This window comes from Lycorma delicatula, chromosome 1 (assembly GCF_047948215.1).
Source record: "Lycorma delicatula isolate Av1 chromosome 1, ASM4794821v1, whole genome shotgun sequence".
Classification (NCBI taxonomy): Eukaryota; Metazoa; Arthropoda; class Insecta; order Hemiptera; family Fulgoridae; genus Lycorma; species Lycorma delicatula.
The window spans coordinates 268,863,699-268,881,909 of NC_134455.1; the positions used below are offsets into that span (position 1 = coordinate 268,863,699).

General features: G+C 28.2%; 1 protein-coding gene across 8 annotated transcripts in view; it reads left to right on the plus strand.

Moving 5' to 3' along the window:
* The first annotated feature begins 2,108 nt into the window (after positions 1–2,108).
* The window catches only part of LOC142331252 (follistatin-related protein 5-like), a 411,468-nt gene continuing 395,365 nt past the window's right edge, over positions 2,109–18,211 (plus strand). For 4 of the 8 annotated variants that reach the window (XM_075377011.1, XM_075377037.1, XM_075377041.1 and 1 more), the window contains exon 1: positions 2,110–2,252. In XM_075377011.1, the coding sequence (XP_075233126.1) occupies positions 2,226–2,252 (27 nt within the window). In that variant the 5' untranslated portion in view covers positions 2,110–2,225. Of the gene's footprint in view, positions 2,253–18,211 lie in introns of all 8 variants that reach the window. The other 4 variants (XM_075377020.1, XM_075377029.1, XM_075377064.1 and 1 more) reach the window with 2 other exon arrangements.

Below are 18,211 nucleotides of genomic sequence, written 5' to 3' on the forward strand. Positions count from 1 at the left end.
AAAAAGTCCGTAACTTATCGTGGCTAGAGTTCTTGACATAATTTAAAAATGGTAATTTTAAATCATCTTAAAATTAGCAGGAGACAACCTTTGTTTCTTTCTTCAAATTTACTCAACTTTAGAAAAATTACTTAAGTGAAAGATATCGTTTTCATTAGAAGTTTAAATTGTTTAAACTCCATAAAAAAAACACACATATATATATATATATATATATATTACCTTAATGTCTTTATTTTGGTGTCTTTATTCTTGGGTCTAAGTTGTATTAACGGAGATGGAGATACGTTTATGTGGAGGGAGTCGCGTTCAGCTATATATCTGGCATTTATCACCGCGGAACATATCGCTGAGTACTGCAACTGGAGGGTACTGCAAAAGGAGAGTCTGTCGAATAATTTGATGATCAGATTTGATTCCCGGGCAAAGCACCGAATTGACCCTCCAGAGAGGTTGGCCAAATCTAGGACGGGGTGTGTAGCGTTCTCACAGACGATTGAACGGCGTCTTGTCGGAATCAATTCTTGTCGTCCACTAAGGGCAGGTGGACGCACCACCTTATCACGGATATAAAGCCGTGGCCAGTCGGAGGTTTGGTGAGTTGAACTACTGGCGCACGCAATTCTTGATCGGCCATGGGTTCATCCGCGCCTACCTGTGTGGCAGGAGGAGGGCGGATGACCCCTACTGTCCTTACCGAAGTGAGCCGGATTCTCCAGTGGGATGATTACTGCCTAGTTTGCTCGGAGATTACCGAACCGCTCTGCGTGGAGAACAACATCGCCACCATGTTGCGGAGCTCCAAGACTTTTGACAGCATTGCAGGGTTTGTGGCGAGGGTTCTTCAGGAGAAGGCTCGGAGATATTGGGACAGCCCTCTGCGGAGCTGCCGTTCGTGCTTGCACGAGTGGGCGGTAGCAAAGAGGCACAGGGACTCTGGCACTCCCGAGCGAAAAAGACCGAGTCCCGGCCGCGATGCTCCACTCGAGTGTCCCCGTTAGAGGCATTGGCATAAAGACCAAATCCCGACTCCCGGAGTGGGGACCGACAGACGTCATAGCCGGGCCTGGTGGATTCTACTCTGGGGGTTTGTAAGATCCGACCGGCGGGCCGAGACGTAGAGGCCCGTTAGAGTAAAAGACACTCCCGAAGGCTGTGTAATACTTAACTGCAGGATCCGGCCCGGTGGAGAAGAAAAAAAAATTAACTTAAATTTCTGGTAATTTGAATTATAGAAATTTTTATTTACTTTATTACTTCAATAAAAGTATCTATTCCTTTACATATAAATGTTACTTTAAAGGTTATATGTAAAATCTAAAGGTATATATTAAATTTGATTTATAATAATTTGATTGTTTTTTAAAGTTCTTTTTTCGATTGTTTGGTACCTAAATAAAAATACTATATGATTTTCAATTAATTTTGGTTTTCGGTTACGAAACAATTAAATTCTGATCGGCATATACCCAGACTTTTTTCTTCTTTTTTAACTTTATTATGTATTTTACCCATCGTATGAGTAAAATAGACATCTTAACTTACTTTATCTTGGTAATAAATTTAAAAATAAGGTAAAATTTTAACTAATTTCAATTTCATTAATTTAAACTTAAAATTGATGGGCAAGTGTCTTATTTTCTTCTAAAATTGGTTAACATATTTACGTAAAGATGAAAAAAATTTCGTTATGCTCTAGTGAAACTAGTAGCACATAAATGTAAATTTAAAAAAATTAATTTTATATTTTTAATAATTTTAACGTTCAGGACTAGTTTTAGAATGACTTTTAAAAACTCTATTAAAAGTTAGAAATGGAACAAACTTCCGCAGAATAAGGTGTTTTTATTAGTTTTTGCAAGTTTATAAGATTTTAACAGTCAAGTTTCATACAACTTAACATTTTATTTTACAAGTTCCACAGGATTTAAAGTACATAAATATTAGATTCATTACAGACTACAGAAATAAATTAAAACGTTCAGAAATCCTTTTTAACTGTTCGGAACAATTATTTATCTTGATAATTAAAGGCGTTCTACCCGGTTTGAGGTTAGTTGTTCAGAAGATACGGGAGTTTTTGTAAGGTTCAGTTGGCAGAAGTGTCACGCTCGATATTGACTGTCAAGAACTAATGCCTCAGTTTATACGGAGCAGGCATTCACGTAGTTAAAGGTTAGGTACTTGGCTAGTGACCAGTGCCGTGTAATTCGCGCTGCGGCTGCATGTGGATTAATAAGGCTCAAAACAAAGTCAGTTATTTGTAGTTACTGATTGTAAATTATTTACACGCAAATTTTATTACCCGCTATTGATTTTTCATTCTATACACTAAAAAAAAAATACATTCGTTGCATGTTCGTTTATTTTAAGTCTTTTGTATTGCATGTATATTATAATATGTTGGTTTGAATGGTAATTTTTATGAGTTTTTGATGTAGATTTAAAATTAATACAAACATACGGGTATGGGAATTACAATATATAACGGCATTTTTCGTAAAATGTAATATAATATTATGATTTGTTTACTATAATTCATTCTGTTATTTAAAAAATTGTTTGTAATGATTTTGCTCGAATGTTATTATTTATATAGGCATTTTAAATTGTATTATTTAAGCTGAAATTACAACTGCAAAAAGATATACAGACCAAATAATGCTTATATGTGTAATAAATATTTTTATATACTTGTTAACAAGTAGCGAGTATGTATGTTACTCAAAATTTTCATTTTATATTTTAAATTTCTGCATATATTTTAATAGGATATTATTAAAGAGAATATGTAATGCAACCAACAGATTCTTATTTATCGTCATTAACATCGAGAAAATTTCAACCCTGAATTATTGACTGCAATTATTCTTTTCTTTTTTCTGATTAATTTTTACAATCCTTATTTATTTAATATTGACGAGTGATAAACAAAGATATTTTTTTCTTTTTAATACTGACTTTTTGTGTTGTTCGCTCTTCTGAAATACAACTTTGATTTCTGGATAAAAATTTTATAATTCTGCTTGTTTATAGACAAATAATCTTTCTATTTCTACTCTAAATTGTGAATTCTATAATTCTTTTTATACTTACGATAAAGGTTGAACAAATTGTTTTGGGGCTATATTTTACATTTATTTATATTTAATGACATGTATATGCGGTTACTTTATGTATCACTTAACATACTACTATTTCCATTTAAATAGATTTTATTTTAATTTATAGAATTGTAATTTTTAAGGAAGTATGTCGGGCACGAAAAACTTTCATAGTACTCTGCATATAGTTTTTTGATTGATTTTCGTGTAATAAAAACCTAACTTATCTTAATTAACTAATGATAACTTATTTCGTTTGTTGATTAATTCATTAACATATTCGTTACTATATGACGTAATTTTATTTAATAGTATTACCTTATATAATGTTTTTTATTTAATAAATATATTATAATAATATAATGTATCCCCTTTTTCTTATACAAGTATGAATGGTTTTTTAATTGATGGATGAAAATGCTGGTAACAATACCAAACTTAATCCATTTCCAAACTTAATGTTAATCCATTTCGCAAAAATCTTCCTAAAAATTCTCTGTTTAATTTTTGTGTTTTTTTTTCTACTATTTACGGTAACATTTTTTATAATTCTTTTTTCTTTCAAAAATAATATTCGTGCTGAAAATCATTATAAAATTTTCGATTACATTTTTCTTCAATTTCTATCAGAACATGTATCTTCTTTCCCATTTTTTAACACATAATATTAAAAAATATAAATAAAAAATGACAATAGTTTATTAAAGTGTTATTAATGTTGTATAAGTAAAATTAAAATAAATAGAAATATTCATGAGAAAAGTAAACGTAAAAAGTAATAATTTTTGTTTAAAGTAGCTACGAAATCATAATTTTGATAGGTATTACTGAACATTTTAACTAAAATTGATCTCTTATATTTGTGATTCACACCACCGCTTTAAGACTTATATCGCTGCATGTGTTGATTCCTTACGTCGATGGAAAACGGCTCTTCGAATTAAAATTCCGACTGAATTACTCGCCTAAGCGTGCTCTTCAATCTTATTTACTTACAATGGTAGACAACGAATTATTTTGTGACTAAAGTGTTTTTTTTTTGGAATTTTTTTGAAAATCAGTAAGTTCAATATTTATGAGGTATATTGTGTTCTACAAAATCTTTTAAAATTTCTTTCAGCACACTGATATGGAACATGCGACACATGTTGCAACATTTTATTAAAAGGAGGAACCGTTTCATATTCTTAAAAAAAAAATTCGATAAAAAATATAACTTGTGACTAATATATGAATAAAATCTTTTATTAATACAGCCTTCTAGTAAAGGAAACGAAAAGCAGCAAAGTTTGTTAAGCAAATTTTTAAATTTCACAAAACGTTCGGTTAATAATCCAGAAATTTATTTCATCTGAATTCATTGATGAGTAATTGCACCAAAAATTATCGTTTAAAATTCAAGAGATATAAATTGTACATATACATAAGGTACACAAGTATAAAATATAAAATATGTATAATTTTCCCATTTTTGTATTTCTGGAAATCTTTCAGAAAAATACGTTATTTTTTCGAGGTGAAATAAATAATAATCCGCAAGAAATCTTTTGCGGATATCGTGTAATAACCACACAAAATAATTATATGGAAATTTAGATTACGTACTTTTAAAAATATTTCAGCATAAGAAACAATTTATTCGTTTTCTTCGCAAAAATATAAAACTAATCAGTTATATTTATATTGTATTAGTTAAAAATTAACATAATCTAGATGTTTAAACATCTAAGATTGCCACAACATCCTAAAAATTTTATATGAAGGAAATATTGAGCTCAATATAGATAAAAGTTAAAAGAGTAATATAATTTATCTTTTACAAAATAAAAGTATTAAGATATACCTTTACATAAACTGTAAATTGTAAGGTAATTACCATCTCATGATAATTGTTTATACATAGTCTTAACAAATATTATGTTTAAGTGCGTAATGGTGTGATTGCCAACACTTGGATTTTTTGACTGATAGAGAAATTAACTTAATAATAAATTGGAAAATGCCAATCTCCGTGGCGAAGTGGTAGCGCCTAGGCCTTAGAACAGAAGATCCTGGATTGAACCTTGGTCAGGCACGGTACTCTTCATACGTTATAAATTTTCTTTTTCGTATCCCAACTAATTTATTAGTTTATTGAGTTTATCGGCTAATCGTCTGAGAGAAATTGTACTCGTTTTTACTTGAATAAAAAAATCTAATGTGGACACCACATGAGTTTCGTCTATTAAATTTGTTCCTAAGTCTATTAGATTACATATACACATTTTTTGCAGCATTCATTTAAACTTATTTCACTTGAAAGTGAGATACGATCCTCCAGTTCTTCAATAAAGTGGATAGTTACACAATTTATGAAATATTAGTTTTTATTAACATCAAATATTTACACGATTATAAATTCAACAATCGTACATGAAATATTAGGATGGAGTAAAAGTCTCTTTATTACTCGTATTACTAGATCAGTATTATTTGTATCTTCGAGAGTTGCTGATTAATAAAAAATTAGATTTCTGGTGTCTTATAAATAAGAGTTAATAATAATTAAACTATTCCGTTTAGTGAACTCCTGTATACTGGTTACAAATCTTAACTTTGACCTTACGGTGTAAAATATTCAGTTTTTATTATTGGATTATTTAGTGAATAATCGAAAATGAAAAAGAAACTATCATACAGGAAGAAAATTTGAAAAATTAGAGAACGTGTTCACAAATTAAGGTCAGAAGAATTATATGAAACCAAAGAACGATTAAATAATTGAGGGTAACAAAATCAAATAGACGAAATGATGATCAACTCCGACTTAAGGAGAATATTGTCCGACAATATCAGAGGAGTAATGCACTAAAAGATAATAATTTTTTGCAATTCATTAAAGATCGGGCATGTATGCCTTAGTGTATATTTTGTTCTTGTTATGGTCTGTTTCTCAGTCACTCTGGAGTTAAAATTAATGTAGATAAAATTAAACAGAAATTCCAACAATAACTAAACTAGAAAATCCAAAAATAATTCGATTCTAAATTATAATTTTTAATTAATATTAAATAATCAGGTGTTTTACCAAATCTATTACATATTCACATATGTAATAATGCCCATTAAATTACATATACACATTTTTAAAAGTACATAAACTTTTATTTCACTAATAACTTCTGATTTTTAATCATATATATTTTTTTTATTGTTATTATTGAATTAATATTTATGTAAAATTTTTGGGCGTTAATTAATAAAACAAAATATTTAAATTAAAAAAAAAGTTAAAATATAAATTGAAAAAAACGTTAAAAAAAAGTAAAGAAGATGAAGTCTGATTCGAACCGATGTTCCCTCCCTTGTAAATTCCAAATATTTCATTAATTTTTACTTTGGGTGTAACTCTGGAACCAATGAAAATAACTACCACTTACAAAATATCGTTGAAAGGATATATCAATAAAATATTTAGCATATATTATTAAGTTATTTCTAATTTCATGGCTAGCAAAGGAGAGATGTATATTTATTGGCATAAGAAGTGTGTGCATGAGCTCGCGCGCGCGCGCGCTGTGTGTGTCTGTGTAGAATTGTAAACAAAATTTGTTTATTCAATAGAGAATTTTTGAAAATCAATAACTAGGTTAAAGAAATTTTATAATATTACAAACTTTTTTGTCTTTTGCGCTTCAAAGCTACAACCCGAAATGTTTATATTTTTACCTTCTTCTTTTTTGCATGACGAAGCTATTATTTGTTTATTCCATTTAGTGCGTATTGTTACTTATTGATTAGACTTTTTGCAAAGATTAATATAGTTTTTAATTTATCTATTACTTTTTGTTATTTAATAGAAAATAACCCATGTTATAAAACTTTTCATACAACTTACGTCTGCTTTAAAGCCTTGCCTAAGGAAGAGAAGAAACATTACTATGACTGAATTATACTTTGTAATAAGTTGTATAAAATATACTTCATGTACTGAATCAAAGCCTTTTTTTGCTGCATGATCTCTTTTTCATTATTTTAATTAATAAGTCTTCTACAGTAACTTAGCAGTAGCAAAACACAGTAAATATAACTTTAACGTCTTTTTAGGTAGATTTCATAAGAAAGCTACTTATTGTAATGGGTACCGTGATTCGACTTCCGACGAATTTCGAAATATCTTCGCGTTTCACATCCCAGATCCCAAAATCATGTCAGTTCAAAAGTTCATATACACATTTATATATATATATGTATATATATATTTCACTTTCTTGAGGACACTAACTGCTGTTAATTTTGTGACAATCACTGTAAAATTGATAGATAAAATATAACGACCCAAAATCTCGATTGAGTACGTTAATGGGAAAAATCGGACCATAGGGGTGGTAATTGTAGGAGGGGCTTCTTCGAAAAAGAAATTGCTATAACTTTCTTATTAAATAAAATATCGAATTAATTTAAAGTTCCTACTATTCTTTGGATAAAGGTCTAAAATTTATTTAAGTAAAGGTTTTTGATATCACCAACCATTGGCCCAGGGGGTGGAAAAAATGGGATTTCGAAGACAAAAAATATTATACCTCCCTTAATAGACACAATATCGAATCGGTTTAAAGTAATCGTTAATCCTCTAAACATTACCTAAAACCTTTGTCTGAAACAACTTTTGACATGACCAACCGGCAAGTGATGACCAAAACTTTGCCGGAATTGTAAGAAGATGCGGATTGTCGTATGCTAAACATGTAAAACTTTTTTTCACATGCAGCCATTGTCGTATTTAGTAAATTTGAAGTTTTTTTACCTTTAAGGTGGAAATCTTTTTACTGCCCTACTTAGCACTGGTGAAATCTACCTTCGCCGAATGGGATTTTTTTTGTAAGTTATATGTGATTTTATAGCTTAATAACTTTAATTGAACAGTTAAAAAAATTAGTTAATATGAATTAAAATACTTTTCTTTCTTTCAAATTTCATTTAATTTTGAGGATAATATCGGGGATAACTTACCTCCGTCCTCGTTAGAATCTTCGTCTTTAGTTTTCGAATCGAAAATTTGTTTCATCGTAAATAATAATCTAGTAACAGACATTAAAAAAATTAACCTCTTATAAAACTGGTCAGACCCTAATAGAATGGAAAGGAAGAAGAAATACATCAAAGGTGTTGAAGGACTGTGTGGGGGGGGGGGGAAATTATTATTTATGAATAGCAGCAAAGGAAATTTAAAGTCACCCTTTAAATTATTTTGTTGTTCAATTACAAACTGCCGATTGCATGAACTAGCATTTAGCAATAAAACAGAAGTTAAGCATTTAGGACACGATTACTATTCTGAACAAGGGTTAGTAAAGTGCCTTATGTCCATAACACAGAAGAAAGAATTTTCCAATTTTATAATTAAAGCTTAACACAAAAATAAACATAAATATCCGAAAATCACGTGTAAAATTAATGGTTCTGTAATAATGAAATTATTATAGTAATATCTGAACTAATTTAAATATTCGTAATAATTATGTAAACCATGGAATCAAAGTTTAATATTTTTCATTTAAAAAAAAGCACAGTTTTTCGTTTTGTTTTTGAATTAAATATTGCCAAAACATATAAGCAGCCTACAATCCTGCCTAAATAATCAAGTAATCAAAAACTTCATTGAGATTCGTAATTTTTTGTCAAATATATTTCAGTCACTAATAATACTGTGACTAAGAATGCGATTGTACGGCTTACGATTATGGTTACTAAATAGTAACCGTTTTTTTTTCAGTTCTTTAATGGAGACCATTCATTGAGAATGATAAAATTGCTAAAATTTGTTTTATTTCAGCATATTTCTACTAATTTATTTTTATTTTAATCTTTAAGTTCATTAAAGCAATGATTGAATCAAGTTTCATCCATTAATGTAGCAATATTTACGTATTAATAAAAAACATTGTTTTCATTACAATTAATATCCTATATTATTATTGTTGTGTTAAATCTTTGTATCATTACAAGACACATAAATTCTTAAAAAATTAATTTTGAGTTCCTGATCCGATATTTTTTATTTAAAAGTTTTTATTAATTAGGTTTTTATAGATAGAAGTGATTCCAGTGAGTTTATCTACTGAATAAAGAAAATTTTTTCACTTGATATTCCATTAATATTAACCGTTATTTTAAATTTTATACAAATAAATGAATCATCGTTCAAAATTTACTTATGTCTTTTCTAAATCGAGTAGCAGAAAAAACATCGCAGTAAATTATAAAAATAATTGTATAAAAGGTAGTAATTATCTTTGAAGTGGCTTCTCAGATAAGGCCTACTTAATAAATAACCAAGAAAATAATACTTTCATATAACCAGTAGGAAAAATAACGTTTCATAAGATACCTGATTTTTTCAAATACTTTTTCTCATTAAACTCCATAGAAATTTATTAATAATTATTGTTATTAGCATCTAAATTATTATTTTATTATTATATAATCCTACAACCATTATGACAATTCGAAGTACAAAATAAACGTTCTATATACTATATACTATAATGAAATAGTATTTTATTCGGCAGAATACTAAACTAAGAATGAAATAATGTGTTTATAGTAAGCAATAAATATAATAATTAATTACTGAATTCTAGTTTCCAAAATTTACTTTTTAAACGAACATTTCCATTTCCGCCCACGTACACATATGTAATTACAATTAGGAATAAATAAAATTTACTTCCCACATCTACTTTTCCCCCTGTAAGAAAGAAGTATCCGAAAAAAAACATACGTATTTCACCTCAAGAGTAATGGAATGAAGAAACCACTTTACTGTAATTTATTAAACAGATAATTATTTGTAGAAATTATAATATGTATTTTTTTTTTGCCACTAAAGTTATTTTTATCTACAATCAGTCCCAATTAACTGGAACCATACGTAGATTTGATGACAATAAACCAATGACCTGCACAGAGCGGTCCCCATTCTTGACTGAAGAGGTAATTGTAAACGGCTACTCACGGTAAAAACGATAAAAATTTCGTAACCGGTAGTATCTACATTAATTAACGTAATTTGCTATGAAATATATACCTTATTTCCTAATGTAAAATTTTAGTATCGAGTACTTGAGTTTTTGGTGTTTTTTTTATTTTCCTTAAGGAATAATTTTTATGCTTCAATTTGCTGCTGTTTCAATGAGAATCAGCTATTGGTTCTCAAGGTTTTTTTCTATTTCCAGCTTTGTTACGCAGTATTATTTTTAGATATCTTTCTCAAGCTAATATAAGGTATAATCGGATAGAATCTATACGTAGGAGTAAACGTGTTTTTTTTTCTTCTTTTTTCTTATTAAAACAGAGGAAAGTGAAGTGGAGAGGATTAAAGATTCTGTAGTCTCAACATTCTCAAAATAGACAGCCTACTTGAATCTTTCACATATTTATTTTATCTCATCCCCGTATCACTCCATCTAAAGGTAAATAGTCGCTATTTGCTGTAAAACATTTCTTCAAATTTGTTTTATATATTTTTCAAACTGTGTATATTGCTATAACCTTGTAACTCTCTTGAAAATAATTTTAATTTAATAACTAATTATCACTCAATTAATTTAAAATATAAACGTACACACATTACATTATTCCCTTACATTTATATTACTCCTATACTTTAAAATTGCATTCTAGCAATAGGATTTACATCGTAATCACCATTTCATCAGATGGATATTTCTAATAAAAATTTAACATAATAAAATTTAAAATTATTGAGTGCATCCGCAGTTTATATATATTACTTTATAACTTTATAAACTTCATAATATACTAGTAATATTATGAAGTTTAAATATTGTGGAATTCAAATTGTATTAGAAAACAAAAGAGATATCTAACATCTAACTGCGATGAATAATAAATATTTTTTTCACTGACGTTTACAAACTGTAATTTAAAAATCAATGAAACTTTAATTATATTTTTTGATGCTATTTTAAAATAAAATATGAAATCAGTTCCGATGAATCTAATTTACTTTTATGTTTATTTATTATTACAAACTGATATAGAAACTTATAGTTTAGACAAAATTTATAAGTTTTGTAAATTCGGATCATGATTATTTGTTATAAATTATCTTAACCGTAATGCTTTTTATCATATTTTATACTGTCACGTGTTCGCGGCTTGATGAGAATACTGAAAGATTGAAAATTGAAAATATGTATATAATTACAATTTATTGGTTTAAAAACATAATTAAAACAAGGCAGATCAATACTAATAATAATGACAATGGTATTGACTAATGAAAAAGTATAGTAATCACAACCACAATAATAATCGGAATAATAGTAATAATTACAACAGAAAATAAAAACAAAAATCTTACAATAAGATTTATAATAATGACAATAATGGTAACAGTAAATAATAATATTAAACGTCAATAATAATAATAAAAAACAGAGGTTACATACAAAACAGAATTTAAAGTAATCGTTAGGATTTATTCCCAGGAAGATACATAATGAATATTAGAATTCAGTCCAATTGATAAAAGACATCATTCATTACATGACCGCTAGTCTTAACATTTTTAACGACTAGTCTTGTATGAACAACAATAGTACAATAGATAAGACAAGTATAATATTCTTTAACTGCAAATACTTTTTCTGTTCACAAATAAAAGTACCCTAACATTTTATGAATGAAATTTTAATAAATTATATCTTTCACTTATAGTCTTACAGTAACTCACCTAACTATTACTTGTGAAGTCACCTTAATCGCGCCGACATAGTTCACTTTGAAATTCGCTCCTTCACTAACCTCCACGTAAAATACTCTCGCGGACTGATTCGCAGGACTCACATCGCAGATACTCCTCGCGGAACTGATTTTTAACTGGTCTTCCCCGAAGTATTTATACACCTATCCTCTTTACCTTTCGGACCGGAGCCAATTCCAAGCGTGAGAACGATCGAACGAGCCCTTTCGTTCCCATGCATTCCTAACCTTGGTCCGGCAACTCTTCTCACGGTACAGTGGGCAGTATTACAAAGGACCATTTTAAACGGACCTGTTACTTTTAATAAAACGGTTTCTTTTAGCGCCTTTCTGTATTCCTCCCATTATTATATTTTTTAGTACTTTCTTCTTATTGGCAGGAATCCGTTACTCAGGTCACTATTTCGGTCTTGTTATAATATTATCGTAGAGTAATTTATTTTATTTGGAATGAAAATTCTGCAGAACTTACGTTGAATATATTATACAGGTTTATTTCATATTATGTTAATTGAAAATTAAAACGTTTTCACATTAATCAATTTAAACACCTATTTAGTAATGAAGTTGTTCTTGATTCACTAAAAGGAAGTAATTTCTGTTTACAGAAGAGGTAGTTAGATAACGAAGAGATAAATGAATACACAGCATGCAGTCGGTAGTTAGGTACTTTGCAAAACGGTTTAGTTTCTGCAGGACCTAGCACTAGCATTGGAAGCTAATCGCTGTACAGTTACCACATAGCTCTTTACATTATGGCTTCTTTACATTATTGGTGCTGGAATATGGTCCACGTAATTCATTGGTTAATAATAATAATTACAACACATTTGCAAATTGAGAATTACAACGTAGGTTAGTTCTAGAGTAACACATGATAAAAATATTTTTAAGGCTTTTAATAACATTAATTTTTCCGTTCTGAAAAAGCACGATTTCATTAATTGAGAGACTTATACGCATACGCTTTCTTTATTAGAGAATCTTTAAACGGTGAGGCTAAATTTTTTTAAGATACTATCTCATTTAAAGAAAACAATGCGTTTTGACAATATTATTTATTAATTTTATGTTTGATGTGAATTCAAATGTTTCTTTCAGAAAAAGAGAAAAAAAATTAAATTATAGACTATAAATAAAGGTACTAAAAAGTAATAATTTGTTAAAGAATTGTACTGAGAAAAATTTAATTACAGGAAATTGCGTAAAAATAAACGAAAATACAGTCGAACGCAAAAATGCACTGAAAAACGGTTAAATTTTCTAGCATAATATTTCATTAAAACGTAGAAAATATTTACTACAGGAGAATGTTATTATTAATTTAGTTTTGAAGAATTTAAAGATACTACTTCTTTTAAAAAAATTCAAGGGAATAATTAAACAAATCCTTTACTTTCTGCAAGTTCAAATGAACGATCTGATATAGTGCTATTATAGACGAACAAATTTTAATTTTAAAAACATACTTAAGATTCCAAACGCAACAATTAATTTATTTATTCCTTCCCTGAAACAGAATTTAACTAAAAAACGGAATAAAAGTATAAAAATGTAATACCTTTATTAATAAAAAAAAATGAATGTAATAAAATAATAATAAGGTAATTTTATAATATTAATAATAAACAAATAACAAAAGTAAATTTTTTCGTTATTCCATCTTCAGTTTTTTTTCTAATTGGAAGTATTTCCAAAATTAAAAAGTTTTGTTGAACGAATTTCTTGAAATTAATTTCACGATGATAATATATATATATATATATATATGTATAATTCTGTCAATATTCTATCTATTAATAAGGTGATTTTAAGATACCCTAATTATTTATTTTCAGCAGCTTTTAACTACTGAGCTATTATAAAACTTAATATAATTAATTGAGCGAGCTAAGAAATATGTGAACGTTAAAGTAGTTTTACTACTATCGTTTGGATCTGAAATTTCATCGAAAATATTATCGATTTTATAATTATCCGATTGCTTCGCATTATCTTTTCTGGGAGACTTCTTAAAACACACTTTTTTCTGTTCAAGAACAATTTAGTAATTTTCAAATAATTAAACCTAGATAGATTAGCAAAAAATATATTCAAAAGTTGTATTTATCAGCCGGAGGGAGTACCGCAGGATGATTTATTCCTTTATTCTCCATTCTACACAATTATAACAATTCTTTTTCAGTTAATAAGAATTATGTATCGATTCCTTAGGTAACAATAAAGTAAAACTTACTCTTATATTAAAATCAGTAAAGATTAATTCAAAAATAGAAAGCACTGAATAAAGAAAATTAAAATCTATAATTATATGGCATTTTGATGGTTAAAAAAATCATCGGAGGATATTAGGTAGTTATTATAAAGGTACAACGCACTTACGATTATATAAAAGCAATATTTATTAACTAATTTTACACTATTAATAATCAACTAATTAATTACTTAGATTAATTAAGCGACTGGCCTAACAAACAATATTTATGAAATATAAAAAAGTTAAAATAAACAACATTTTTACAATATGATTATGAAATTAGCAAATTATTAATCAAAAAAATATATTATACTGTTTTAGACAATCCTAGTCTAAACCGGAAAGTTATATTAAAATCAGTCTAAACCACTATATCTAATCAAACTAATCTAAACCAATTCAGATCCCTTATAGTAGAAAGACAAAAGGTACAGTAAACATTTTATAATTATCATAGTGTACCAATATCAGCGGAATGCTCCCATTTAATTATCGGTTTTTATAGTTATAAAAAAGGAGGGAGCTTAATTACATACGCATCTCTATAAAAGTATAGGTTAAAAGCCAAAATTTATCTCCCGAGGAGAAACTATTAAGTAGACAGCATTTGTTCAATTTAATCTTACCTGAAGATAAGGTGTGAAACACTTTTGTTGCGTAATATGTATGGAGATAGATTAAAAAATATTTTCCTACGGCTGTATTATAACTTGAATTACGCCGCTGGAACTTTTATCATAATGTGGGTCATTATGAAACAGATTTTCATTTTGATACAGATGTTCAAGCAATCAACAGCGTATTTTTTTCAACCACTGACCTATCAGAAGCAGGTACTGTTTTATGTATCGGCTGTTTTTTTTTTTACTTTGATTTTAATCTATTTAGTAATTAGCAAGCAGAGGTTAATCTGAAAGTACACCAATAGGTAGCTAAGTTTCTATATTACCCTGTTTATTCTTTTGTTAATTATGTCGGATTCTGAGAAAGAAATGTCTTTAAAACCGATCGATATTAAAGAAAAGACAGAACATACCACGCAAATTATTGCCACAGAAATATATTGTTGAATATAATTTTTTGAAAAATGTTTAAAAAATATTCCATAAACAGTGTATTCCATCACTGATGTAAAACAATAATCCCAATATTTTCTCAACCGTAACAAAAATACAGTATGCAACTCTCTATAATAGCCATTAATGCACTGTTGCACTGTTAACGACATTCACCAAGGCTCATGCGTAACTTACTTCGCACTTGAGAATTAATGGCTATCATTAGAGGCTCGTTGCATAATGTACTAAAGTAGTAAGTTAATTAAATATCAGATCCAGCAGAACTTTTATAACCACATCTTAATTATTATTTAACTTATATTATTATTATTATTATTATTATTATTATTATTATTATTATTATTATTATTATTATTATTATTATTATTATTATAACTTTTTATTCTTTTTTTTTAATTTTTGTTCTTAAAAACAATTAATTTATAATCCATGTAGTCTAGTTATCGCGTAGGCCTATAACTATTTGGCTTCTATTGTATATATAATCTGCAACCTTTGAAGAACATCATCTTTAATTTAATATCAGTATAAAAATAATTAAACGTTTACAAAAATCCATTCATAAACAAAATTTATTTTAAACATAATGTAATATACTCTTATGTAATTTAAACAAAAAATAACATACATATGTTTTCCTTTGAATTTGAAACCTTTCCTTTCTTTTTTCCTGTTTAGCCTCCTGTAACTACCGTTTAGATAATTCTTCAGAGGATGAATGAGGATGTATGAGTGTAAATGTAGTCTTGTACATTCTCAGTTCGACCATTCCTGAGATGTGTGGTTAATTGAAACCCAACCACCAAAGAACACCGGTACCCACGATCCAGTATTCAAATCCATTTAAAAATAACTGGCTTTACTAGGACTTGAACGCTGTAACTCTCGACTTCCAAATCAGCTGATTTGGGAAGACGCGTTAACCACTAGACCAACCCGGTGGGTTTTGAATTTGAAACCTAACCACTCGTTTCATAACTATAAAAACTGAATGTTTACATTTTAAAATTCATTGTCTGTAATCGTACGAAATATTATTTCATTATTATAATATTTCCAAAACGTTAAAAGCAAACTTAAGAAACATAATCCTTTTATCTCAAGCTTTTGACTTTAATTTGGATAAAGCCATTATGATACGCCCTAAAACCTTTCTTTATGTATCCTTTTAACCGGTTAATAATTTATCATTCCTTTCCTTTTCTTTCTCGATTTCAAAGGTTTTGGATTAAACTTTTCTTTATTGTCAGCTATTTTTCAAAAACTATCAACTTTAGTTATGAATAGTTAATTTATTTTAATTTTTTTAATTAGATTAAGTACTGTAATATACATACTGATTATATGATTGAGAAATGTTTAGAGCAATTAAAAACAACCAATATTACAATGTGTGAAAATTTAATTATGCATTAATATTTTTTTCTTTGAACCAGCTGTAACAAATAAAAGTTAACAACTGATATTTTGTCTTTTGAGCCGAAGTCCGGATTTCCAATTTTATTGTGTATTATTACTATATGTAGAACTCTATTAAAATGTTACTTTACTTAGAAACTTGGATAAATCGTGTAATTTAAAGATTAAAGTAATATCTTATAATGTAAGTAATAAAACAAACCTATGTAATATTTTCTGCTGTCTTTCCGATTTAAGATGAAGTCGTTCGAATAAAATAAGAATACAAAAATTTTTGATTATACGTGGTTTTTAAGTTGTAGAGCAAGTATGGACTGTATTTTAAAATGATGGTTGAGATGATGAAATGAACTAACACATATTCTTCTTGAATCGTTAAATTTTAATTTGTCACATTAGACACTTTTTGAATATCGAAAATACAAGTCCCATTAGACTGATGAATAAAAGACACATTAGTCAAAATTATACAATTGAACATTATCAATAAACACTATAAGCCAAGACTACAAAATAAAATTATTCTGCACTAGAATGAAATATTACATTTAAACAAATCATGACCGCTCCAAGCGGGATCCGACTTTCGAATGATCGTACGAGACTAACTCGCCGGCCAGCGCTAGTAGATGCTAGAGTGCAGCACCAACCGGCTCAACATGGAACGGAACAGTGGCAAAGTTTCTTTTATCCTTGTTCAGAGATCTTTAGAAATTTTAATTTATAAATAGCAATAGGTTAAATAATTTATTAAATGATTTCTTCATTTGATCAGGATGTGAGTGGTACAGAATACTACATTCACCGGAGTTTAAATTAACAAATAGGAATTGAAGGTTAACAGATTCGAGAAAAAAGGATACTTTATTATTTTATATAAGCTCAATTAAGTTTGTTTTTGTTCCCTCTTATTTTGTTAATTTTAACCTTGTTTAAGTATAATATTCTTTCTTGACAGAGTTTATTTTGTAGTTTTGTTACAGCACTCTAAGTGTTATATAGAAAATATCAGTCATTAAATATAGGAAGTATTAGGAAATAAAACCTATGTAGTCCTTATTTTTGTGATTTTCTTATTTTAAGAATCTATGTAACCATTTATATTCATGTGCTCTCTTAAGCTAATTCATGTATCGGTAAAATGAGGCTAACACGATCACTTGTATATTATAAGAAGCTAATGCATTTGCAAATAGAATTTACTTGTGCTCTATGTACGTTTATTATTAACATTTTTAAGGGATAGTATTCACCGTCTTCTACGTATGTGCAAATTTTAAGAAAATAAACGTCCTTATTTTATAATAAATGTAGGGAAATCGCTCCATTGTCATAGATAAATATTATTTTATTACGTTGTTATACGTAATAAATATTATTTAATAATATTAATAACAGTTTTTAATCCTTAAACGGAATGGATAATTTATATTAAATAATCGTTATTTGAGTAAAAATTTTGCTTTTGGTAAAATTCAATTAGGAAATAACGTTTGGGGAAAGGAGAAGCACTTAACTCTTCGGTAGCGATTATTAGGCAAATAAACAAGACGCCAGTCCTCCTTTCTGATGGCGGGAGATAA